The 25,878-nt window shown below is 37.3% G+C and overlaps 1 protein-coding gene across 2 annotated transcripts in view; it reads left to right on the forward strand.

Moving 5' to 3' along the window:
• ARL6IP6 (ADP ribosylation factor like GTPase 6 interacting protein 6) overlaps nt 1–9,549 on the forward strand; it is a 45,035-nt gene extending 35,486 nt beyond the window's left edge. For both annotated transcript variants that reach the window (XM_003907482.3, XM_021923626.2), the window contains exon 4: nt 8,134–9,549. In XM_003907482.3, coding sequence (XP_003907531.1) covers nt 8,134–8,227 — 94 coding nt within the window. In that variant the 3' untranslated portion in view covers nt 8,228–9,549. The remainder of the gene's footprint in view (nt 1–8,133) is intronic.
• The last annotated feature ends 16,329 nt before the right edge of the window (nt 9,550–25,878 follow it).

The raw sequence follows: 25,878 nt of genomic DNA on the forward strand, positions 1-25,878 counted from the left end.
GTATCTCTTCAATATACTGATTGTCATTCTTTTGGATAAATACCCAGTAGTGGAATTGCTGGATTATATGGTAGTTCCATTTTTAGATTTTTTAGAAACTTCATACTGTTTTCCGTAATGGCTATATTAATTTATATTCCCATCACCATGTTAGACTGTTACACAGGATTTCAGAAATTATAGTCATTTTGCTATATTGATCTAAATTACATAATAAAGGTAAGTTGCTTCTCCTGATCAGGCTTATTCTTCTGGGATTAGGTCCTTTCCTTTCCCTTATGTTTCTCTTCATGAAATTGTAGAAGAACCAATGAACAAAAATTACATATTCTCCACTCAGTCTTTTCAAACCCCTCTACCCTTCTGTTAACCATAACAGTGTTTTCCTGCTTCAGAGTATGGAAATAAAAGGTCATGACTTGCAATAATAAGAACCATTTTGGAATCCATAGTAGACTCCATGATGAAACTGAACAAAACTGAAACCAAGCCTGGGCAACATGGCAAAACCATATCTCTACAAAAAATTAGCCAGGTTTGGTGGCGCATGCCTGTAGTGCCAGGGTTACTTGAAGGAAGGCCTTGAGTGAGTTGTCCAGGTCCTTGGCGTTTTGAACAAAGAAATGAACAAAACCCTCAAAGTAACAAAGGAACAAAATGCATGAATGAAGCAGCAACAGCAGGGATTTGTTAAAGCGAGAAAGCGCTCCACAGGGTGGAATCGGGCCCGAGTAAGCGGCTCAAGGGTCTGGTTACAAAGTTCTCAGGGTTTTAAGTACTCCTTTTGAGGTCCCTATTGGCTGCCTCTCATCTGGATGAAGGATTTGGTCTTTTGCTAATTAAAGGCTGAGGTGAATTGGCATCCTGTGCAGGACGTTTGCCCTTTCCATCTGAGATGTAGTGGAAGCGGGAAGGTTGTAGGGAGAATAATAGTCTTTGATCCTTTGTTAATCTGGCGTGGGGAGATGGGGTTTTTCCTTTCGGTTTAGCTTTAAGAAGTGTGCATTAATTGGCTTTAGGTTCCCTGTCCTGGACCCAGGTGTTTTCCCTTTGACTGAACTTTAGGAAATTATCACAAATTGGCCTTAGATTCCCTGCCCCCAGACCTTGGTGTTTCTCTTTTAGGAAGTTAGCACAGACTGGCCTCGGATTCCCTGCCCCTAGACCCTTTTCTCCTGCCTCACCAGTCACTTGGGAGGCTGAAGTGGGAGGATCACCAGAGCCCCTAGAGGTGGAGGCTGCAATGAGCCATGATCATGCCTCTGCAGTCCCGCCTGGGTAACAGAGTGAGACCCTGTCTCAAAAACAAAAAAAATAAAAGCAGAAGACTGAAAGGAAGCCACCATTCTTTTTACTCCATGTAGATATGACACCTCTTTTGAAAATAAGCTGAATCTTGATTATTTCTATACTGCTAAATAAAAAACTGATTCTTAGGAATAAGGAGGAAAGAACCTATAAAGAAATAATTGTAGGTTTTGTTCCTCTGACTTAAAAATGCCTTATTGGTAAAACATCTCCTCACTACCACCCACATACATACACTCAGAAACATAGATCTGTTTTTAGATCCTGTAGTCTGTAGTCTATTCAAATGTCTTTTTTATTTCTGCATCAGTTTACTTCTTTTTAAAACTACTTTGATTGTAGGTTATGATTTGAATTTTTAGAATATTTATTCTTTTTGCACATTTATTGTATTGGTGAACTGAGTATCAAAATGTCAATTTCCTTTTTTTTTTTTTAATTTAAGTTCTAGGGTACATGTGCACAACATGCAGGTTTGTTACAAACGTATACGTGTGCCATGTTGGTGTGCTGCACCCATTAACTCGTTATTTACATCAGGAATATCTCCTAATGCTATCCCTCCCCCCTCCACCCACCCCACAACAGGCCCTGGTGTGTGATGTTCTCCTTCTTGTGTCCAAGTGTTCTCATTGTTCAATTCCCACCTGTGAGTGAGAACACAAAATGTCAATTTTCTACCAAGAAAAATCCTATTGAACTACTACTGAGATCTCATTGAATTTATAGGTGTTTATTTAAAAAAGAAAGAAAGAAATTGACACCTTTGCAGTGCTGAGTATTCCCACGTTATGATAGATACCTCCCTTCATTCAGGTCCTCTTTCTTTTTTTTTATTTTTTTTTCCTAGACAGAGTCTCGCTCTGTCTCCCAGGCTGGAGTGCAGTGACTCAATCTTGGCTCACTGTAAGCTCCACCTCCCGGGTTCACACCATTCTTCTGCCTCAGCCTCCTGAGTAGCTGGGACTACAGGCGCCAGCCACCATGCCTGGCTAATTGTTTGTATTTTTAGTAGATACGGGGTTTCACCGTGTTAGCCAGGATGGTCTAGATCTCCTGACCTCGTGATATGCCTGCCTCGGCCTCGTGAAGTGCTGGGATTACAGGTGTGAGCCGCCGGGCCTGGCCCAGGTTCTCTTTTAATGTCTGACAGTAAAGTGGTTTTTTTTTTCATTGAGATATAATTTACATAGGATAAAACTTTACTCTTTTAAAATGATTCAGTAGTTTTTAATATTTTCACTAAAAACTACTGAATAACAATATTCAGCAACCATCACTGCTTTCTAATTCTAGAACATTTCTGTCACTCCAAAATGAAAACCCCATACCCATTAGCAATCACTCCACCATTTCCCCCTCCCTCTATCCCCTGGAAACCCATTGTCTACTTTTTGTCTATGGATTTGCTTATTCTGGACATTTCATATAAATGGAATCATACAGATTTTTTTTTTTTAATGTATTCTTTTTTGTTTACTCCTTTCACTTAGCATACTGTTTTCAAGGTTCATCCACATTGTGGCATATGTCAGTACTTCATTCCTTTTTAAGGCTGAATTATTTTCCATATGGGTATACCATTTTTTTATCCATTCATCAGTTGATAGACATTTGGGTAGTTCTACTTTTTGACTATTAGGAATAATGTTGCTATGAACACTGAGGTACAAGTTTTTGTGTGAACTTGTTTTCAGTTTTCTTGGATATATACCTAGAGTGGAATTGTTGGGTCATATGTTGGGTTTAAGAAACCTCCAAACTGTTTCCTAAAGCAGCTGTATCATTTTACATTCCCACCAGCGATGTATAAGACTTCTGGGTACATGTGCATAACGTGCAGGTTTGTTACATATGTATACTTGTGCCATGTTGCTGTGCTGCACCCATCAACTCGTCAGCACCCAACAACTCGTCATTTACATCAGGTATAACTCCCAATGCAATCCCTCCCCCCTCCCCCCTCCCCATGATAGGCCCCGGTGTGTGATGTTCCCCTTCCCGAGTCCAAGTGATCTCATTGTTCAGTTCCCACCTATGAGTGAGAACATGCGGTATTTGGTTTTCTGTTCTTGTGATAGTTTGCTAAGAATGATGGTTTCCAGCCGCATCCATGTCCCTACAAAGGACACAAACTCATCCTTTTTTATGGCTGCATAGTATTCCATGGTGTATATGTGCCACATTTTCTTAATCCAGTCTGTCACTGATGGACAGTTGGGTTGATTCCAAGTCTTTGCTATTGTGAATAGTGCTGCAATGAACATACATGTGCATGTGTCTTTATAGCAGCAAGATTTATAATCCTTTGGGTATATCCCCAGTAATGGGATGGCTGGGTCATATGGTACATCTAGTTCTAGATCCTTGAGGAATCGCCATACTGTTTTCCATAATGGTTGAACTAGTTTACAATCCCAACAGTGTAAAAGTGTTCCTATTTCTCCACATCCTCTCCAGCACCTGTTGTTTCCTGACTTTTTAATGATTGCCATTCTAACTGGTGTGAGATGGTATCTTATTGTGGAACTTAAAGTATGATGATAATAATAATAATAATAATAAAATTTTTATATGGTGTGATGTTGGGGTCCAACTTAATTCTTTTGCATGTGAATATCCATTTGTCATGGCACCATCTGTTGAAATGACTATTCTTTACCCATTGAATTGTCTTAGCACTTGTTGAAAACCAGCTGACCATAAACATAAGGTTTTATTTCTGGAAAAAAAAAAAAAGACTTCTGATTTCCCCACATCCTCACCAACACTTGTTTTCTTTTTCTTTTTTTAAATTATAACCATCCAAGTAGTGAGTATGATGCGTAGTATCTCTTGTGGTTTTGATTTCCATTTCCATATAACTAATGACATTGAGCATCATCAGCTTTTCATGTCCTTGTTGGCTATTTGTATGTATATCTTCTTTGGATAATTGTCTATCCAAATCCTCTTAAAATCCTTTTAAAAATTTGAATTTAAAAATTCAAATCCTTTTAAAAATTTGACTCTTTGTCTTTTTATTTTTTACTTATAAGAGTTATTTTATATCTTAGATAGTAGACCCAATCAGATATATGATTTGCAAATATTTACCTCCATTTTGTGGGTTTTCATTTAGTGATGTCCTCGGAATCACAAAGGTTTTTAATTAGATGATGTCTAATTTATGTTTTTTCTTTAGTTTCTTGTGCTTTTGTTGTCATATCTAAGAATCTGTTGCTTAATTCAAGGTCATGAAGATTTATACCTATGTTTCCTTCTAAGACTTTTATAGTCTTAGTTCTTGTATTTAGGTCTTTGGTCCATTTTGAGTATATTTTGTATATTGTGTAAGGTAGAGGACCAAATTCATTCTTTGGTGTTCAGTTGTCCTGTAACACAAAAAATACACATTAATTTGAGATGAATTATAGAGCTAAATATCAAAAGAAGAAAAGTAAAACCTTATTAAGATACCAAGTATCTTCATAACCTTGGAGTAGTCAAAAATTTAATGAAAAAGCCACCAAAAGCACTAGCCATTTTTTAAAATACTAACTGGGACTTTATTCAAATTAAGAACTTCTGTTTATCAAAAGATCTTATTAAGAGAGTAAAAAAAGACACACCATAAACATTATTCACAACATATATCTTTAACAAAAGATTGGTATCTAGAATATGTAAAGAACTCTATAAACCAATAGAAAAAATGAGAAAAAGTTTTGAACACAAACATCAAAAAAGAGGCTTTCTGAATGGTCAGTAAGTACATTAGTTATCAGAAAAATAAATACTGAAACCACTACAACATACTCTGCAGACCCACTAAAATGATTAAAATTTAAAACACTGATAATATGAAGTGTTCATGATGATGTGGAACAACTTAAACCCATACATTGCTAGTGGAATGTAAATTGGTACAACTATTTGGGGAAAATGTTTCATGCTTTCTACTAAAGCCTAATTTATATCTACCTTATAACTCAGCAGTTTTACTCCTAGGATCTATCCAAGAGAAATAAGTGCAGATGCCCACCACCCACCGAAAACATGTTCACAGTGTCTCTATATGTAGGAGCCCCAAACTGGAAACACCTATCAGTAGTAAAATCAGTAAATACATGTTGCTATATACTGCAGTAAAAAAGAACAAACTAATACTACTACAACATGGACGAATCTCACAAAGACAGTACTGAGCAAAAGAAGCCAGACACAGAAAACTATATATTGTATGATGCCGTGTAGATGTAGTTTCAAGAGCAAGTGAAACTAATCCTGGTGACAGCCCTCAGTTTTGCAGTTACCTCAAGATCTGCAGGAGATTAAGTTGAATATTTAAAAGGGAGCTTTTTGCGGTGCCAGAAACGTTCTCTATCTTTATGTGGTCGGTGAGTACATGAGAGTCTACCACAGTAAAAATTCATTGAACTGTATACAAATGTTAGACATTTGTATTTTACTAGTATGCTTTGATTAAAAAAGTGAAATGCATGTATAGATATAGATTGAATGAGGTAGACATAGTATTCAATTATCATTTGTTGAAGATATTAAACTCATTAATTAAAGATAATATTTTCATTTTACTTGAGTCACTTTTAAACAAGTCCTCTATAGAGTTTTGACAAAGGAGAACCATAATTTCTTCAGTCTTTATTAACAGACTTTAGAGATCACAAATTAGAGTCACAAGAGAGAAAGCCTGCAGGGACTGTCTGTGTCTTCCTCCAAAGAGGAAAATCATGGTGAATATTTTGAAAAGAAGCTTTAAATTAAGTGATTTTTCAAAGATTTAAGTCCTTTGCCTAGCAGTAGTCTGTGACAATTGCTACAGTGTTCCCAGTGGGAATATGGTACATTTGAGATGACAGAAAGACTAGGAACCACTACTCCCAAGCATTTTTTCATTGCCATTAAAATGCATTGCTCTGCCTGCTTAGTAAGGAAGTCACTGAACATTTGAGCATATACATCTCAGTGAAATTCAATTATACCAACATTGTAGTTGTCGGCTTAGTAAACTGAACTTTAAAGTTTTTTCTATTTTTGTGGGATTGTGAGGATCACCAACTACTAAAATAGAACAATTAACTCTGGGAACCTTTTGATGATTAACTTTATCTGGTGAGTACAGTCATCCCCCTTTATCTGTAAAGGATTGGTTCCAGGATTCCACACAGGTGTCAACATCTGGGGATACTCAAAGTCTCATACAAAATGGCTTAGTATTTGCGTATAACCTAAGCCTATCCTCTCATATACTTTAAAACGTCTCTGGATTATTTATAATATACCTAATACAATGTAAATGTTTTATAAATAGTTGTTGTATTGTTCAGGGTTTGACAAGGGAAAAAAGTCTATACGTGTTCTGTACTGATGCATTTGTTTTTTCCAAATATATTCTACCTGCTTGGTTCATTTTGCGGATATGGAACCCGCTGATATGGAAGACTGAACTGTATTAATTTAAAAGTTTTTTGGATCATCACTAAATATTTTATGATGAATGATAATGCTGATTGTTCAATTTTATGATTAGGTTTCTGTTCACTAGTCATCAGTATATATTTGAGGACTTTCTTTTTTAAAGGGACAAAGCATTATAACTTTTACGACATAGATAGGTAATATAGCTAGGTAGGTTAACCCTTAATAGCACATGAGAAGCATCTTAGACTAGCCCTAGTTGGGTAAAGAAAGGTTGAGTCAAAAGAGTAAATAATAACTCCTTTGGAACAGAGCAGGGGACCGTCAGGAAGCATCAGGGTCTGTGTAGCTTCAGATGAATGCAAAGGGCTGTCCTTTGAAGAATGTACCTTCTTCAGTCTCTGTCACAGATACTGTGCAACTGGAATCACTATGAGGTGCTCTTCAAGTGTTAATTCAGAGCTAAGTGCTTCTCTGGCTTTGGCTACTCCTTAGGAAAGGAGGACAGGATATGGGTATTATGACCCTCTCAGTCCGGGGCCCTTACTGCTTTTGTCTTTTGGCTTTTACTTCTGCTAGTACATCTTCCTGTATGTCCTCAATTTGTTATGCTCCAGAAGGGGGAGTATTCTGTTCTGCCTTCTAGAGAGTCCCAATGGGATACTACCTTGTTTTCTTTTTAGTATGTCTCATTCTTATTAGGATAAGCAAATAGTATTATTGCAATACAGTTAGTGGGAAAAACTGTTGTAAGATTGTTACAAGATAAAGGAAACAAATGTCAGGGCATATCATGCACAATAAAAGTTATTAAACTCGTCGGCACTCCTAGCAATCATAAAAGAGATGTGTCTTTGCTGATTCTTAAGAACTCAATTGAAAACCACTTCAGTTAAGTAACCTGTTAGATTTATAGCTGAAATATCTATAAATGACATAGGGAGTTCCTTCATGTAACCTAAAAGTGGTGCAAACAGAACAAATACTTGAAATAATATGTATTTTAAGTTAAAGAACAGACAGCAGGGAAACACACTGCTAATTAATGAAAGAACTGTTTGTAAAATAACAAAACTTATATCTTAGAATTAGGTTATGGCTACACACAGTGACAATGAAACACAGTAAAGAAATATAGGGATGAAACTCAGCATTACTCATCAGTAATGAAATCGAAACAACTATATTTGTTAACCAGTACAGTTTTGACATAGAACTTAATAAGAGCTATCTACTATTTATCCTGCAGATGTCCAATATTCTTTTTTTAAGTTTTGTATTCATATGTGAACGTTTGGGAAATACACTCCAAGGTCATAAGTATTTTTGATGAAAACTTTTGGTGTCTTTTTTATACCACATTACATTTTTCCTTTTTTGATTTGTGTTTTTCTTTTTTTCTAGGAAACTGACTGGACATTCTTTCCACATGGGCTATAGCATGGCGATTTTGAATGGCATCGTAGCTGCTCTTACTGTAGCATGGTGCCTCATGTAAACCCACACTGGAGCAATATTGTTGGCAAAACTTAATCATGATTGTTTTCTAATAACAAGAAGGAGCATCATCGTCTACTCAGAAGACTGAGAAACCTGCTGTTCATTATGTAGTTCAGATATTTATCACAATCATCATCATTGTGGAAGACCTTTTAAAGCATTGTTTTAGAATGTCTGAGTATTAAGATACAGATTAATTGGCAATATCTGAGTATTAAGTACTTTCTTCAGAGTATAAGATGTTTACCTCATCTTTTTACTTTTGTGTGTGTAGTTCTTTCAAGTTGTAGAAAACATTTTAATGTAATTTAAACTCAAAAACTTGAATACAGGACAATGCTTGCCTTTTCATGTATGTACTACATTTTTTGCTAAGAAATACTGATATTTCTGTTTAGTTAAGGTAGAAATACTTCTTATTTATACATTTAGGAAAGCAGATAATGCCGACTACTCCGACTTTCATAGAAGCTACTTTTAAATCAGAATATTTAATTTTTGATATTCATATAATTAATAGAAGTTGCATTTATATTTTTATGGGGCATAGTTCCTTATGTGTTTTTTAATGTATTTTCATACTACACATTGAATTTGTATGTTTTTAAAATTATTACATCTAGACAACTGTAAATATTTTTTTAGCTAGTGCAAACCTAGTACCTGCCATTTTTACTAATTTTTTCTTTAAAAAAAAGCAAAAAAGCACATTGACCTAAATTTAAAATTAAATAAGTTTATTTTTAACAAAAAATGCCTGAAAACAGGTAAATTATTTAAGTCATTAAAATATTGAGAAATTTGAAATTTTTACTATTTCTATTTCCACAATTCCAAATATTTATCTTGGTGTATATATTGTTCTTTAACAGAACTTGCATTATTTTGTTTTTAATAAATATAAACATGAAATTTTTGTATGTGAGAATGATTGAACTAGTTTGTTCTTAATCTCAAAAATTTAGTTACCAAAGTAGAAGAGGTGTTTTGATACTAGATATTAAAAACTACATATAGTTCATATAATTTTATAATTTTCCTCTTTAAATGCGCTTCTGTAATTGTGATATTTTGTTTTCTAAGTAATGAAGCCTTAATTTTTCCCCTCTGTTATTAAACACCTTTGATATTTAGAAAGTTACCTCAATTTTAGAAAGATGGGCTATTTCCAAAGCTGTTTTCCCTGGCCATAGGAAAACTTACAATAAGAAAGCATTGTGTAGTCAGACTGCTTATTCAGGCTAAGTGGGAATGAATTTGTGCAGTGTGTTCCCTTATTATCTACTGAATGTTCTTACTGACTAAACAAGATTTCTAAAAGTCTAGCATTTCTTTTACTATTCAAAACTCTTTGGTTGCAAATGACTAATACTGCTCCAATTTAAATTATCTGAAGAGTGTGTGTTTGGGGGTATCTAAATATCAATCCCATGGCTTAAGTATTCCTACCAGAGTGGTGGTTGCAGTGAATCTGTTTTCACTCCCTGCCTTCCTTCCTGCACCCTTAAACTCCTCACCCTTTGACTCCAAAGGGCCCTTTCATTGCAAAGATGTATACAAGTAATTTATCTTCTCTCCACCCCTCTGTATTCCCACCCACCACCAATGTGAGTGGCTCCCTCCAGATTCTTTGTGTCTAATGACTAAGAAAGTTATTAACAGTAGACCCCAGAGATACGTAGACCCTAGACAGTCATGTGCCATATAACAGCATTTTGGTCACAACAAACTGTGCTTATGACAGTGAATTCCCCAGTAAGATTATAATACTGCATTTTATTACTATACCTTTTCTCTGTTTAGATACACAAATATTTACCATCGTGTTACAGTTGCCTGCAATTTTCAGTACAGTAACATGCAGTACAGGCTTATAGTCTAGGAACAATAAGCTATACCATATAGCCTAGGTGTCTAGTAGGCTATACCATCTAGGTTTGTGTAAGTACACTCTGATGTTCACACAATGATGAAATTGCCTAATGACACTTTTTTCAGAATATATCCCTGTCATTAAGCCAAACATGACTATATATACCTACAAAATATGTATTAATATAGATACATATAGAGAGATATGTATCTGTAAGATATTTTTGTGGAATCCTATTTCTTCTGGACTGTTACTCCCCTTTTTTGGGAAATGACCCTCCTCTCTCCCGTCTGACATAGAGTCCAAATATAAATCATCCAGAATGATGAGGGAAGGATAGTTACCTAACTCTGGCTGAGCTAATCCTAATCTCATTTTGCCTGGCTACAATGAATAGAATAGAGAAATGACTTAAATGAAGTAAGTCTCTTCCCAGGATTTTTCAACTTGAAATTAAGATGTGACGAAGCTGGGAAAATACAAGCCCCGGAAATGCTGGCAGCTGTAGTTCAGCCAGGTTCAGTGGGAAAGAATAAGGCTGATAGGGATATTGCTAATGGCATTACCCTGGTCCCTGATGCCCGGTGGCAATCCTGCCATTCTTGATACATGAATCAATAAATTTCTCTCTTTTGGCCTTTGCTGTTAACATTGGCTTTTGTCATTTGCAACAAAACAAGTCAAAATGAGCTTATCTAGCAGCTGGAATCCATCTCTATTATGAAACTGACTCAGGTGATCTCATCTCTTTATATGTAGCTTACAGCATTCCATTTAATTACTTGTGAAAGATCCACAGGATGTAAGTATTGTTGTGGCTAGTGATTAGTCTCAGGGACTTGAAAAGACATTTTAGAATAAATTAAACTAGTTATTATTAATCTTGCTGTTTCATCAAGAATTTATTATGTCCCCAAATTCAGTTCTACCTTGTTTAAGTGTTATCAGAAAGAATATTACTGTAGTTACCAAGATATGATTCTTTAGTTATATAACGTAATGAGTTTTAACTACAGCTGTTACTTAATATCTTAGCATTTCCCAGTTTCCTTACCTGTCAAATGGGAAGAATAATACTTAACAAAATACTTAAACTACAGTGAAAATACTAGATGTCAGAATTTGTGGGACCTAGAGAAAACTGTGTGTGAAAGTGATTTGTAACTTCAAGTACATTTATCAGGACATAAGGTTGAAAACTAAAGAGCTAAGAATGCAAATAAAAAGCAGAAGCAGCAGAGTAGCACCCCCGCCCCCACCACACACTTAAGAAAGACTGGAAATAGGAAAGATAAGGATACAATCGATGGAGACTCACACCAAAGAAGCAGGGACAGTATCCAAAATGAAAAGTAGTTTCCTTGAAAAGATGTGATTGAGAGACTTCTGGTAAGTCAGATTTAAAAAGATTTCTATTTTCCCATTTCTGCCCATTCTCTTGATTATGTCAAGTGCCAGAAACCATCTGTATTAGGGTTCTGTAGATGGACAGAATAGGATATACGTATACGTGAAAGGGAGTTTATTAAGAAGAATTGATTCACACGACCACAGGTGAAGTCCCACAATAGGCCGTATGCAAGTTGAGCAAGGAAGCCAGTACTGGTTCAGTCCGAGTCCCAAAACCTCACAGGAAGGGAAGCCAACAGTGCAGCCTGCAGTCTGTGGCCAATGGCCCGAGAACCACTGGTGTAAGTCCAAGAGTCCAAAAGCCGAAGAACTTGGAGTCATGTTCGAGGACAGGAAGCATCCAGCATGGGAGAAAGAAGGAGGCCAGAAGACTCACCAAGTCCACTTCTCCCATCTTCTGCCTGCTTTATTATTGCCTCTCTGGCAGTTGAGGGGATGGTGCTCACCCACATTGTGGGTGGGTCTGTGTCTCCCAGTGCACCAACTCAAATGTCAATCTCCTTTGGCAACACCCTCACAGACACACCTGGGAACAATACTTTTGCATCCTTCAATGAAGTCAACACTTAATATTAACTATCACACCATCTGACTAAGGAAAAGGGAATCAGGACCGGTGGGCAGGAACCTAGAAAGTGCCAGAGAGTCAAGGAGAATGAAGCAAAGGGACTGTCTGATAGTGGGGATATCCTGGTCCGGATAATGTATATAGATGGATCCTTGCAGAGAGTGCCCAGTTGGCCAAGACTAGACTGTGTGCCTACTCTTTTGGCTTCTCTAGTTGAAGGCAGCATCTGAAATTATTTTGGGATGGTCGAATGGATATTGAACAACCACAGATACAAATAATCACTGTACACTCTTTGCTGGTCAGCTTCTCTTTTCACCCTTAAATTTACAACAGTACTCATATGTAACAATGTAGCCATTATATACTATATCCAATACCAAAGCCAGGACCTTCAGATTGTGTCCCTTCTAGTTTTGCCACATTATCTTGCTGATATTCTACAAATTACTTAGTCATTTTAATACTTATTAAGACAAGACATTGTTTTTTTATGTGAACTAGAACAGTATTTTTAAAAAGGACAAAAAGATGGGAAATTGGTTAAAATACACTTTATATACGAGAGCAAGAAAATACAGATTGAAGTTACTATCTTATTAAAATTAAGCACTTGGTCATGACACCTTCCCTTCTATACACATGTATTCTATTTTATCTTTGCTTTGGCTACTACCTTGGCTAAATTTCTTCCCTGATATGGTGACCAAAGCTTTATTTCTGACACATTTCAGCTCTTAGTTCATCTTTTGCCACTGTATATGGCAGTATAAGAACAAATATATTTTCCTTCTATATTCTTCCTTGCTTATTCTGTGGCATCATTTGTATTATAATGTTAAAACACGCCAACTAATATAGTGACCCTCTTTTTTGTATGATTATTCATGGCATACAGAATCTAAAATTACCAGATGGCAGTTTGAACTTCCATTTCTTCTGAACCAGTTTTCCTTTTGAACTCCTTCCTTAAGTACTAAAACCTTTAAAACAGAGTTCAGAGTCAGAGGAACAGAAAGCAAAAACTTTATTATTGGGCCACTGGGTGTAATAGAAACATCTGGCAATGTCTTGGTTCTTGAACCCATGTAATATGGGCATGGGAGAAACGAGCAAAAATCAGCTCTTGGATAAAAACATACATTGCATCCAGAAAGATGCCATTTTAGTGTTAACTCTCAGCTAGCTTAATAACTAACTCTTGAATAGATTATTTCAGTGTTTAAGGTGCATTATAAGAGAGAAGTCAACAAAATAAGAACTGAGTGTGGCCAGGTGTGGTGGCTCACACCTGTAATCCCAGCATTTTGGGAGGCTGAGGTGGGCAGATTACTTGAGGCCAAGAGTTCAACAGCAGCCTGGGCAACGTGGTGAAACTCTGTCCCTACTGAAGATACAGAAACCAGTTGTGGTGGTACATGCCTGTAATCCCAGCTACTTGGAAGGCTGAGACAGAATCATCTGAACCTGGGAAGTGGAGGTTGCAGTGAGCTGAGATCACACTACTGCACTCCAGCCTGGGCAACAGAGTGAGACTCTCAAAAAAAAAGGAAGTGAGCAATTGAGCACATTGTCTTACCTCCTCAGGGTATTAAGTTCCTTGGCCTGAGCAATGCAGTGGGAATCCATGATAATGTATAAATTATGCAGTAAACAGTAGGGCTGCCAGAGGCAGGGAAAGCAAATCTAAGACCATAGTATATCTACCAGTGGGGACAAAACTGCTAAGTGCTACCTCATCTAATGCAATTAATTGGCTATCAGGTAGCTGGCTCATTCCCCAAGATATGATGACACAAAGAGGGAGAGGTAGAGAAGATGGTGGGGTGGGAATGGGGCAGCAGAGATAGAAAGGCAGCAGCAGCCAGGAAAGCCTTTGAAAATGTGGGTCCATCTGAAGACTACCCCGCCATCCTAGCTTTTATGCTCCCATTAAGCATTGGCTTGACTGAGACGACCATCTACAGTATAGGTTATGCTGTCCACCTGCTTATTTAGAGCCTCTTTCACAATGAAGGCTTTGTTGTTAGCATTCACATAGCTCAGAAATATTCTCAATTCTGGGTCCATTTAAAGAGATCCATCTATATATCTCTTCCCAACCTTTCTTAAGTTGGCACCAGTCCTTTGTCAAGTCCCTGGCAATCCAGCCAAACTACTAGTTTGCTCTCCTTGAATATACATAATCCTTATTTCATACCATATTTTTTCTAGCCAAGGAGACAACAATATGGACTGCTTGAAATTCATATTGAACTCCCTAGGAAAATTTTCTTTTTCACTGCACGTTGCTGCCACCTATAAGTGGGGGTTTATGCCCCCCGCCACTTCATTTTTAGCTGGTAGTAACATATTACACTGAATCATCTGTAAATTGGGCTTGAGTTTCAACATCAGTCAATTATCTATACCAAACCCTCATGAGGCCAGACGGGGGCTGAATGAAAAGAGGCTGCACGACAGTAGGAAGCAGGATGGGAATCTGATCATACAACTTGCTCAGGACTTCAGGAAAATGAAAGGATGCATCTATGTCAGTGGTTCTTAACTAAGGGCAATTTTGCCTTCCAGGGGCAAAACATAGAAATTTAGCTAATTACTTAGCAATGTTTTGAGATGTTTTTGATTGTTACAATCGGGGGATGCTACTGACAACTAGTCAACAGGCCAGATTGCTAAAGATTCTACAGTTCCCCAGCAGAGAGGACAGTTCCCCAGGAGAGAGACTAATTCAGTCCAAAATATCAATAGTGCTAAGGTTGAAAAACCCTCATCTATGTTAATGACAAAAGTGAATCAGATAACATCTGGTCCAGAATGGACAGCTGAGGTCACAGGGTTACCGGGAGTTCTAAGATGTGGTGTTTATTCTCGAAAATGCCCCAGTAGAAACAGCTGTTTCTCAAAAGGAAAGAGTTATTAGCTAAACAAGATTTCTCTCTGCCAGTACCCTGCGGACCTCTGCCTCGCAAGGTCTGCCAAAGACACTGCTTTTTAACTACTATGGCCTTGTATGTTATTAAAGTTCCCCATGTAATATAGCCTCTAGCCAAAGAATTCTCACAAAAACATACCCATAAAAAATTTTCTTCCCATCTCCATAGGCAGCCTATTTTTGTACTCAAAGGAAAAATACTTCTGTATGGTTATATATAGTGCTGTTATTGAACTGAAGCTGAAACTACATTTGGCCATTTAAAGTTCCTTATATTACTAGACAATAGGCAAAGTGAGTATTCTGGTACTGATTGCAGTGATTAATAATCCATCCACCAATGGGAAATCCAGTTACTGCAATACAGTGGAAGCCAGAAGGAATATGGACAAAGGTCCAAGCTGCGTCCATGTTAGACTCTCATGTTTACTTAGAGGAATATTACAACACCTGACATTGGCAGAGGCTCAAATCCTTCAGGAATGAAGTTTTGGTTAGCCTACTTGATTTAAAAAACCCTATATTTATTAGATTTCTGGCTGAAAGCCAAGGGAACATGGAATAAATATTGAACAAAATAAGTCAAATACTAGACTAGAGCTTTATCAATTTCAGAAATGAAGAACCATAACCTCTACTCATTTCCTTCCTATGGCATGTGTGTTCCTGCTTTTTTTCTTCATCTCTTCCATTATTGTATGTAGGATTTTAAACATTTGGCTAACTCTATAACTTTATGTAGGGCATAAGGTTACAGAATATTGTGATGAAATTACTATAGAACAGGGGGGCAGTGGACAATTCCTGAGATCCTGGATATGGCACTGAATACAATAGTAACCTATGAGGCTCTTGATTGTCTTCCTGTAAGGAAGGGGTCAAATGAACAAGAAATTGTTGTATGATATAAGGTGGAATAGTTTTTTGGAGAAGGAGTTCTCATGGGAAGTAGTTGTGTGTGTGTGTGTGTGTGTATGTGTGTGTGTGTGTGTATATATATATATATATATGATGGAGTCTCACTTTGTCACCCAGGCTGGAGTGCAGCAGCATGATCTCAGTTCACTGCAACCTCTGCCTCCCAGGTTCAAGCAATCCTCTCACCTCAGCCTCCCAAATAGCTGGGATTACAAGTGTGTGCCACCATGCCTGGCTAATTTTTGTATTTTTAGTAGGGACGAGGTTTCACCAGGTTGGCCAGGCTGGTCTTGAACTCCTGACCTCAAGTGATCTGCCCACCTCGGCTTCCCAAAGTGCTAGGATTACAGGTGGGAGTCACTGCACCCGGCCTGGTGTATATTTGTATTGTATTAGTCCGTTCTCACACTACTATGAAGAAATATCTGAGACTGGGTAATTTATAAAGGAAAGAAGTTTAATTGACTCATAGTTCCGCAGGGCTGTGAAGGCCTCAGGAAACTTACAATCATGGTGGAAGGGGAAGCAAACATATCTTTCTTCACATGGCAGCAGCAAGAAGAAGTGCAGAGCAAAAGTAGGGGAAAGCCCCTGATAAAACCATCAGATCTCATGAAAACTCTCTCACTATCACAAGAACAGCATGGGGGAACCACTCTCATGATTCGGTTACCTCTCACTTGGTCCTTCCCATGACACATGGGGATTATGGGAACTACAATTCAAGATGAGACTTAGGTGGGGATACAGCCAAACTATATCAATATTGGACAGGCAAACAAGTGGAGTCTATTGGATATTTTATCATTTTTTGACTACTCAACCCCAAAATCCAGTTCTATTTTGAGAGAATTCCTTGTTATATGAGTGTTTGTGGGAGACAAGTCTTGAAGATGCATTAGAGAAGGCTAAATAGTGGATATTTGCTTTCTCCCAACTTGATTGCTAGTGTATTTAACCTTGGTGCCACCAATTTTATTCTCCTGCCTAAGTCTTTGAATTGTGAATGAATGGTACAGTAACTGACAAAAAGTTGAGAATTCAGTCACAGTTGTACCATTCAGTGGTAGTGACAATGGCTTCTAGCTGTCTTTACCAGCGATTGGGCTACTAATTGAATCCTAATCAAACTATTTTGAAGCAAAACCTTAGCTGTTATCTCTGTTACCAGCCTTTCCTTGGTGTCTGTCATTTTATGATCCTGGTTCTCTGGCCTTTCCTTCAATTCTGTGAGCAATTCCCTAACCTTATAACAAAATTATTTTCTTCCAAAGCTAGCCAAAGTTAGATTTCCACGTTTAAAACCAAGAACCAAACATTCATTATATCTCAACTCTCCACCACTACCTATCCACAAAGCCTCATGAAAAAAAAACTTTGTTTCACCATGATTTGTACCATCTGGACTCATTTCTAACTAATTTTTAAAATTATAATATGCTATCTACTCTTATTATTTTATAATGACTCATCTTTTTAAAGTCTTTTAGACTCCTTTTTATGTGCATAATACCTAGGCTGGAGCTTATACACAACAAGTGCTCAGTAATTGTTTTTGTTTGTTTTCAGCTGGAGTCTTGTTCTGTCACTCAGGCTGGAGTGTAGTGGTACGATTAGTGCTCACTGCAGCCTCAACCTGTGAAGCTCAAGTGATCCTCCCGCCTCCGCCTGCTGAGTAGCTAGGACTGCAGGCATGCACCACAATGCCCAGCCAATTTTTAAATTTTGTTATAGAGACAGGGTTTTGTTATGTTGCCCAGGCTAGTCTTGAACTCCTGGGCTCAAGCGGTCCTCCTGCTTCCATCTTCCAAATTGTTGGAATGACAGGCATGAGTTACTGCCACTGTGCCTGGCCCTCAGTAACTGTTTATGACATTTACTGAACTAGTCTGTGCATACAATTACAAAGTCATATAAGGAAAAAGTGAAAAAAATTTTTGGAAGATATGACTTCACTTTTTGAGCATCTTATAAACGCACAAATAGAAAATAAGAAAACTTACTACAAGCACATAAGCAAGTATTTCCTATGGTAGTAGAAATATCATTATACAATACTAAATTTTTTTCAAAAACCCAAAAAAGGGACCAGGTGCAGTGGCTCACGCCTGTAATTCCAACACTTTGGGAGGCTGAGGCGGGTAGATCACCTGAGGTCAGCAGTTTGAGACCAGCCTGGCCAACATGGTGAAATCCCAGTCTCTACTAAAAGTACAAAAATTAGCCAGGCGTGGTGGCTCACACCTGTAATCTCAGCTACTTGGGAGGCTGAGGCATGAGAATCACTTGAACCTGGGAGGCGGAGGTTGCAGTGAGCCAACTGCACTCCAGCCTAGGTGAGAGAGTGAGACTCCATCTCCAAAAAAAAAAAAAAAAAAAAAAACCGAAAAGGTAAAAGTAGTAAGTATGGTTTTAAAAATAAAGTGTATTTCTGGATTTTCTTAAGATCTGACCATTTGCAATTTCATTGGACTGAGCAGATAAGTGATGTGATTGAGGAACAGATAATGTGATTTATCCATATTTTTATAAATTAATATATCAGAGCAAATCTCCACAGTAAAGTATTTTTAAATACTGAGTCCTTGGAATAAATGCCTAAATTATAAAAAATTACAGGTCACTTCTCTGTGTAAAGACATATCCAGCAATATGAGAAAGTCCATTAAAAACCAATGCTTAGAATGATAATTTTATTTATAACCTGAAAAGGTTGTACACAACCAAACATCCAAATTTACAGATGACACTAAACTCTCCTAGTTATTGGAATTTGGAAAAACTGTATAAGAATACCCCAGAAAGTCATACAAATGGGCAGGAAAATGACAGATGTTTGAGAGTGGACAAACCCTGGTAACATAATGAGGAAAAAAGCCCCTAAATTTGTACATCAGGAACCACCAGGGAAAGCATTAGAAACAATTGAAATACATAACTTTGAACTAAAGTTCTGGCTTCCAGTACTCAAGAAAAAGAAACATTTCAAATCCCTGCTGAAAAGATTTACCAAATTTAAGAATTCTCAATTCCAGGACTCCACTCCCCCAACCTCAACCCCAACCCCACAGATACCAAAATCTGTGGATGCTCAAGTTCCTCTTATAAAATGGTGTAGTATTTGTATATAACCTATGCATATCCTTCCATAGGCTTTAAATAATCTCTAGATTACCTATAATACCTAACACAGTGTAGATGCTATATAAATAGTTGTCATGCTATATAAATAGTTGTCATACTATATTTTATTTGTATTATTTTTATTGTTGTATTGCTATTTGAGTTTTTTTTTTTTTTAACTTTTTGACTATTTTCCATTGGTAGGTGGTTGAATCTTCGGGTTCTGGAGGGTCAACTGTATGTATCTGCCAGATGTGGAGGGTGGGCCACAGTAATTAGTGGTTTATTCAATCATAAAGGGCATAAGTAGAATTAAAATAGGCTTGTGCAAATATTATATATTCCCAATATAAAATATTACATATTCCCAAAATATAATAATAAGGGATCCTCAGAGCTCCTAAGTGATAGTTTTAGAAGAAAAAAAATTCTCAGTGCATTGCAAACTGACAAAATATAGTTTCTATCTAGAGGTAGAATGAGTTATTATAAAAGTCTAGATAGTTCTGATAAAGGTTTATATAATAAATGCTGCAGCTTTTGAAGGCAGAATGTTTCAGAGATAAAATTAATGTTACAGGAAAAAAGTTCTGGAAAGTAATGAAGAATTGTTTGGTGTTACCACTATGAAGAACACTGAAATGGATGAACGATTAGTTTCCGACATTTACCCTAGTAGCCTTTTCTTTCCAACAAAACTTAATAACACTGTTTTCTTGACACTTCTTTCAGCATGGTACTCCTTGCCCCTCCCTCTATTCCCAGAAATCAACTGTGTTTTACACTTACTTATTGAAATTAACTGTGGAGTTGGGCCCATTCTGGACTCACTGAACTCTTCTTTTCCTTCTCTTTAGAGAAGACTAAAGACCAGCCACTTGGTGGCTTTGGGTCAGCTCCAGAATGGACCTGGATATTCAGTTCAGTGTAATATGGAGGGGAAAACAGGAATCCCTAAGAGCGGTTTAATATTAAAAACAAAATCCCGATGCCCCCGAAATTTTTGTAGGTGTTCGCATTGCTGCTGAAATTTTAACCTTAAAAAAAAAAACTACCAGCCAGGCACAGTGGCTCACCATGCCTGTAGTCCCCAGCATTTTGGGAGGCCCAGGCGGGTGGATCATAATGTCAGGAGTTCAAGAACAGCCTGGCCAAGATGGTGAAACCCCGTCTCTACTAAAAATACAAAAAATTAGCTGGGTGCGGTGGCAGGTGCCTGTAATCCTGGCTACTCAGGAGGCTGAGGCAAGAGAATCGTTGAACTCGGAGGGCAGAGGTTGCAGTGAGCCAAGATCATGCCACTGCACTCCAGCCTGGGTGACAGAGTGAGACTCCATCTCAAACAAAAACAAAAAACAAAAAACTACTATCTTAAAATCTGTGAGCATAATTTATATTTTAAAAAATAAAACTTTTAAAATCTGTATTTGAGCTAGATACCAAAAAAATAATTACTACTTCTAGGTGAGTTATAATCAGTTATAATTCTTAGTGCTATGCAAAGCTGTCCAAAGCAAAAGTTAGTACGCTGACTCTAAAAGTGGAATGACAGCATAATTTTCCATTTTGCATTAAATACAGGTAGTGCTTACACTGTTGGATGTTATAAGTTCCTATTGATATAAAATATAAAGTGCATGACATTTATTCTACATAAGTTTTTATATAAAATTGTACTTTCAAATTGAGCAAATTTCAAATTGAGCAGTTTTTATATAAAATTGTACTTTCAAATTGAGCAAATACAAATTGAGCAAATTTCCATTTGTATTAGGTTCACAGAAACAAAGTAAGAGTCCTACTTAAGTATAGTGTAGGCATCCAATAAGAAACATTTTATATAATTGATAGAATAATTTTTTACCTGTTTCTCGCTATCAATAGAATAGAATAAATATTTTAAACTGAAAGACCTACTAGAGTGAATTTCCTGAAAACCTTTCTTGATAAACAAATTTTTATGCTTAGTCTCATGGCAGGTATAAATCAAAACTATTAGTAGATCCTATTTCTCTGTCTCCCAGTAAGAACTGAGTTTTTATTTTGTAGAAATGTCTCAGAAATAACGTCAGTGAAAAAAAAAGCTTATTTTAGTACCATAAACATATACATATAAAAGAAAATAAGCAGTTTTCCATAGAAAAAAAATCTTATTTTTTTTGAGACAGGGTCCTGCTCTGTCACCCAGAATAGAGTGCAGTGGCATGACCACAGTTCACTGCAGCCTCGACCTCCAGGATCCACTGATCCTCCCACCTCAGCCTCCTGAGTAGCTAGGACTACAGGTGTGTGTCACCACGCCTGGCTAATTTTTTTTTATTTTGTGGAGATGGGGTCTTGCTATGTTGACAGAGCTGGTCTCAAACCCCTGGGCTCAAGTGGTTCTCCCACTTTGACCTCCCAAAATGTTGGGATTATAGGCATGAGCCACTGTGCCCAGCTGAAAAAAAATCTTAGAAAAGAAATTTTATTTTGGTAACTTATTGCTACCAAAAACGGGCAGATACACCTCAAACCAACAATGAAGATTTTAAGCAATTGGAAATTTCTTAGTATTTAAAGAGAAAATCTTAATGATTTAGGTAATATAATAAGGAATATGCTCTCCCAGGCCCCCCAATGCAATATGAACTGAGAAATAAAAGGAAAATTTTTAAAAGTAACTATAGCAAGTCTCTTATAATATATTTATTCATGTACTCCTATATTAAGAATATTTTTTATAATACAGGAAAAAGGAAAAAATGTGTAGCAAATGGCTGATGTTGATACCATGAAGCTAGGGGAATATAAGAGTCGTAAACCATAGTTTAGGACATGCTCTTTCCTGGTTAAATATCTGAAGGCTTTGTAGGAACAATTCAATGAATGACTAATGAAAATTTCTTTTGGTTTGGCAATATGTGTTAAGAGCTTTGATCTTCTAATTTCACTTCTAGGGCTTTATCCTAAATAATATAAAGCACAAAAAAATTATATATACCAGATATATCCTTCATAGCATATAATTTATTGTGGTAGAAAATAATGAAAGTGAACTAAAAAACCAATAACATAGTATAGAAACACAATGGAATACTGCACAGCATTTTAAAAAATGGCTGTCAAGAGGAATAATATAGGAAATGTTATAACATTAAATAAAAGAAAGACACAGAATGAAGCTGTATTTCAACCATGTAAAATAACTGCATAGAAAGAAGATATAGGCCGGGCACGGTGGCTCAAGCCTGTAATCTCAGCACTTTGGGAGGCCGAGACGGGCGGATCACGAGGTCAGGAGATCGAGACCATCCTGGCTAACCCGGTGAAACCCCATCTCTACTAAAAAATACAAAAACACTAGCCGGACGAGGTGGCAGGCGCCTGTAGTCCCAGCTACTCGGGAGGCTGAGGCAGGAGAATGGCGTAAACCCGGGAGGCGGAGCTTGCAGTGAGCTGAGATCCGGCCACTGCACTCCAGCCTGGGCGACAGAGCGAGACTCCGTCTCAAAAAAAAAAAAAAGAAAGAAGATAAAAAGAAGATTCATTGAAATATAGGTTTTCTCTGAGCCATTAAATTATAGGTGATGTTAATTTTCTTCTTTACAGATTTCTACATCTTCTAAATTTGCTGTAAATGTATATTCTATAAATAGAAAAATTATTTTTAAAAATTAGGAATAATAATTAGTTACTTATAATTCTTGTGAGGATTAAATAAGATCCTGAACATAAAATTGTCTAGCACATGCTGTTACCTTAGGAACAATAAGAGAAGGGGTGGCTCCCCTATCTAGCAATCAGAGTTGCTTTTATTACTGTCAGAAGAAAGTAACAAAAATTAAACCCTGCATGCTGCGTATAATCAAATTCTATAGCTCTGTTTATACACATTTTCAGGGGTATTCATTGAAGAATTGTTTTAATAGCAAACAGCAGGAAACAACCTAAATGATCACAGCAGAGGACTGGTTAAACCGATTTTGTTCATCTACACGGTGGAATACTAGACAGCATTCAAAAGAATGAGGTATATCTGTAGGTATCGAAAAGAAACATCCATGATTTAGCTGTACGTGAAAGCTAAGTTGCTAAAAAAGAATGTACTGTATAATCCCGGCTTTGTCAAAGACAGAATAAAGACAAATTCTTGTGTGTTATATACATGGGTCTGATACAATACCGTTTTAATGGTCTAAACAGGTGACATATGACTACATCTCAGACTTAAAAATGCACAAAACCCCAAAGTGCCCAACTACTTTTAAGATGTTAATGTTTAAAAGCATAGCATACTTCAGATGTTTTTACCTCTATTATTGCAAGACACCAATAATTTTTTAAGAGTAATAAAGTATCTGAGCTGGACAGGGTGGCTCATACCTGTAATGTCGGCACTTTGGGAGGTCAAGGTTAGAGGATTGCTTGAGCCCAGGAGTTTGAGACCAGCCAGGGCAAAAAAGTGAGACCCTGTCTCTATAAAAAGAATTATTAAATAAAAAATTTAAAAAGAATAATAAAGTATCTGTCAAGACAATATGGATTCAGATGAAAGAAGATGTGCTTGGGATACTTTATTATATAGATGCTGTGTAATCTCTCAGAAACAAAGGCTGAAATGCAGTCTTTTTGTATGCCTGAAGTTTTGGATCATGCTGTACCAATTTGACAAGGTAAGTTCATACCAAGGATGTGATTTATGGTGGATATCTGCCTTTGTTCTGGGGTGAGAAGGGCTGGAGCCTATGTGACTGATTCCCAATAAAAACCCTGGATCTCAAGGCTCAGGTAAGTTTCCCTGTTTGGCAACATTTCACACGTTGTCACACATCGTTGCTGGAAGAATTAAGTGTGTCCTCATGGGACTCTGCTGGGAGGGGACACCTGGAAGCTTGCACCTGGTTTCTTCTGGACTTCACCTCTTGCCCTGATGTATTTAATATTATGAGCTAGGAGCAGCTCAGGAAGAGTAGCCTCAGCTACTGATTGATCTCCAAGTTAGCTAGTGGGAACCAGTTAACTTACTACAAATCTCACAACAGGTTCTATCTTGAAGAAAGAACTGAATGGCACACCTCTAGGACTACTACCATTCCAAGATCTAAAATTCCAGGATTATGATGATTCCTCCTTTTCATTCCATAGAGAGGAATATAAGACACAGAAAGAGAGAGAGAGAGAGAGAGAGAGAGTGAGAGAGATTCAGTGTCTCAATTTGAGCACCATAGGCCAGGTTTGCTAGGAAACTGTGTTGTGAGTGTCCCTGCTTGCTTCAACCTGCTCCCTGGGTGATGTAGATTTATTTTTCTTCTCTTTATGCTCCTTCTAGCCTGTCACTCTGAAACCTCCATTTACCACTTTCTTTTCTTCTACTAGTGATATGATAGGGAATCCTGTGAGGGCTGGCAGCATCATTTTATCTTCCCTTTGTAAAGGAGTGCTTCCTAACCTTGGCTGTATGTTAGAATCATCTGGGAGCTTAAAAAATGTCCAATATCAGGACATGCCCCAGACACAGTAAATCAGAATCTTTCAGGGTGGGACCAGATATAAATAATTTTAGGGCTCTGCAGATGATCCAATGGGCAGGCAAGGTTAGCACTGCTGCTGAGGATCACAGCTCAGGGGAAAAGAGATGCATAGGCTAAATTAATAAAAACAACAAAACAAAACAAAAACCAGCACCAGCAGCAGTATATTCTTTTCTTTCTTTCTTTTGTAATTTTGTGTTTTTTGAGACAGGGTCTTGCTCTGTTACCCAGGCTGGAGTGCAGTGGTGCAATCTTGGCTCACTGCAACCTCTGCCTCCCAGGCTCAGGTGATCCTTCTGCCTCAGCCTCCTGTGTAGCTGGAACCACAGGCGCTTGCCACCATGCCCGGCTAATTTTTGCATTTTAGTAGAGATAGGGTTTCACTATGTTGGCCAGGCTGGTCTTGAACTCCTGGGCTCAAGTGACCTTCCCCCTTCAGCCTCCCAAAGTGCTGGGATTGCAGGCATTAGCCGCCGCTCTCAGCCCTTTTCTTTTCTTTTCTTTTCTTTTCTTTTTTTTTAAATTTTTTTTCTTTTTTTAAAGAGACACGGCTATTTCTCTTGCTTGCTTTTTGAATTAGAAATAGAAGGCACGACTTTTATTAAATAAGGGCTGCAACATAAAAGTAAAGTTCTTACTATCTCCCATTGTTTGTCATTTCTGAGTCTACCATGCAACATATTCATAACTCAGTTCTTCTCTTCTTACCCATTACATTATTATTTCTTACTGTTTTGTGTTTAATGGGAAGTTATTTTTCAATAACAATGAGATTTTTGATGTTTTTGGGATAGAGTTGATTTCTATAATGCTTTTATGAGGTTGGAGCAGTAGTTCTGGCGGAACAGCTGAGTCAAAGTAGCTTTTAAAGCAACGTTGGACAGTTTCAGATGGGACTTGTTCAGTTTTATGCTATCTAGCACAAGATCACTGCTATCAGAAAAAAACACACTCATATTCATTGATCTTCCTTCAGGTGACAGGTATTTATTGTGGGCCCACTGTGTAGTGGGCACTGGACTTGGGAACATTACAAAGATAAATAAAACAGGTTGAGTCTACCAATATGGAGATGGTTGACTAATTTATGGAACATTCTTACAATAGATACGACTCTAACTTCCCAAGAGTACATCAGATACACACTTATGACCCTGGAAATTTTATCATTATAATGCTCTTAGGTATTTGTAGTTTGTTTGTTTTAAAAAATATTTTATTTAAAATAGTGTGTGTTTATAAACATACTTAAAATTTTTAAAGCATTCACACACAATAGTAGTTATAAATGGCGAGTGGGTTGAAGCAA

Source organism: Papio anubis, chromosome 10, assembly GCF_008728515.1.
Source record: "Papio anubis isolate 15944 chromosome 10, Panubis1.0, whole genome shotgun sequence".
Classification (NCBI taxonomy): Eukaryota; Metazoa; Chordata; class Mammalia; order Primates; family Cercopithecidae; genus Papio; species Papio anubis.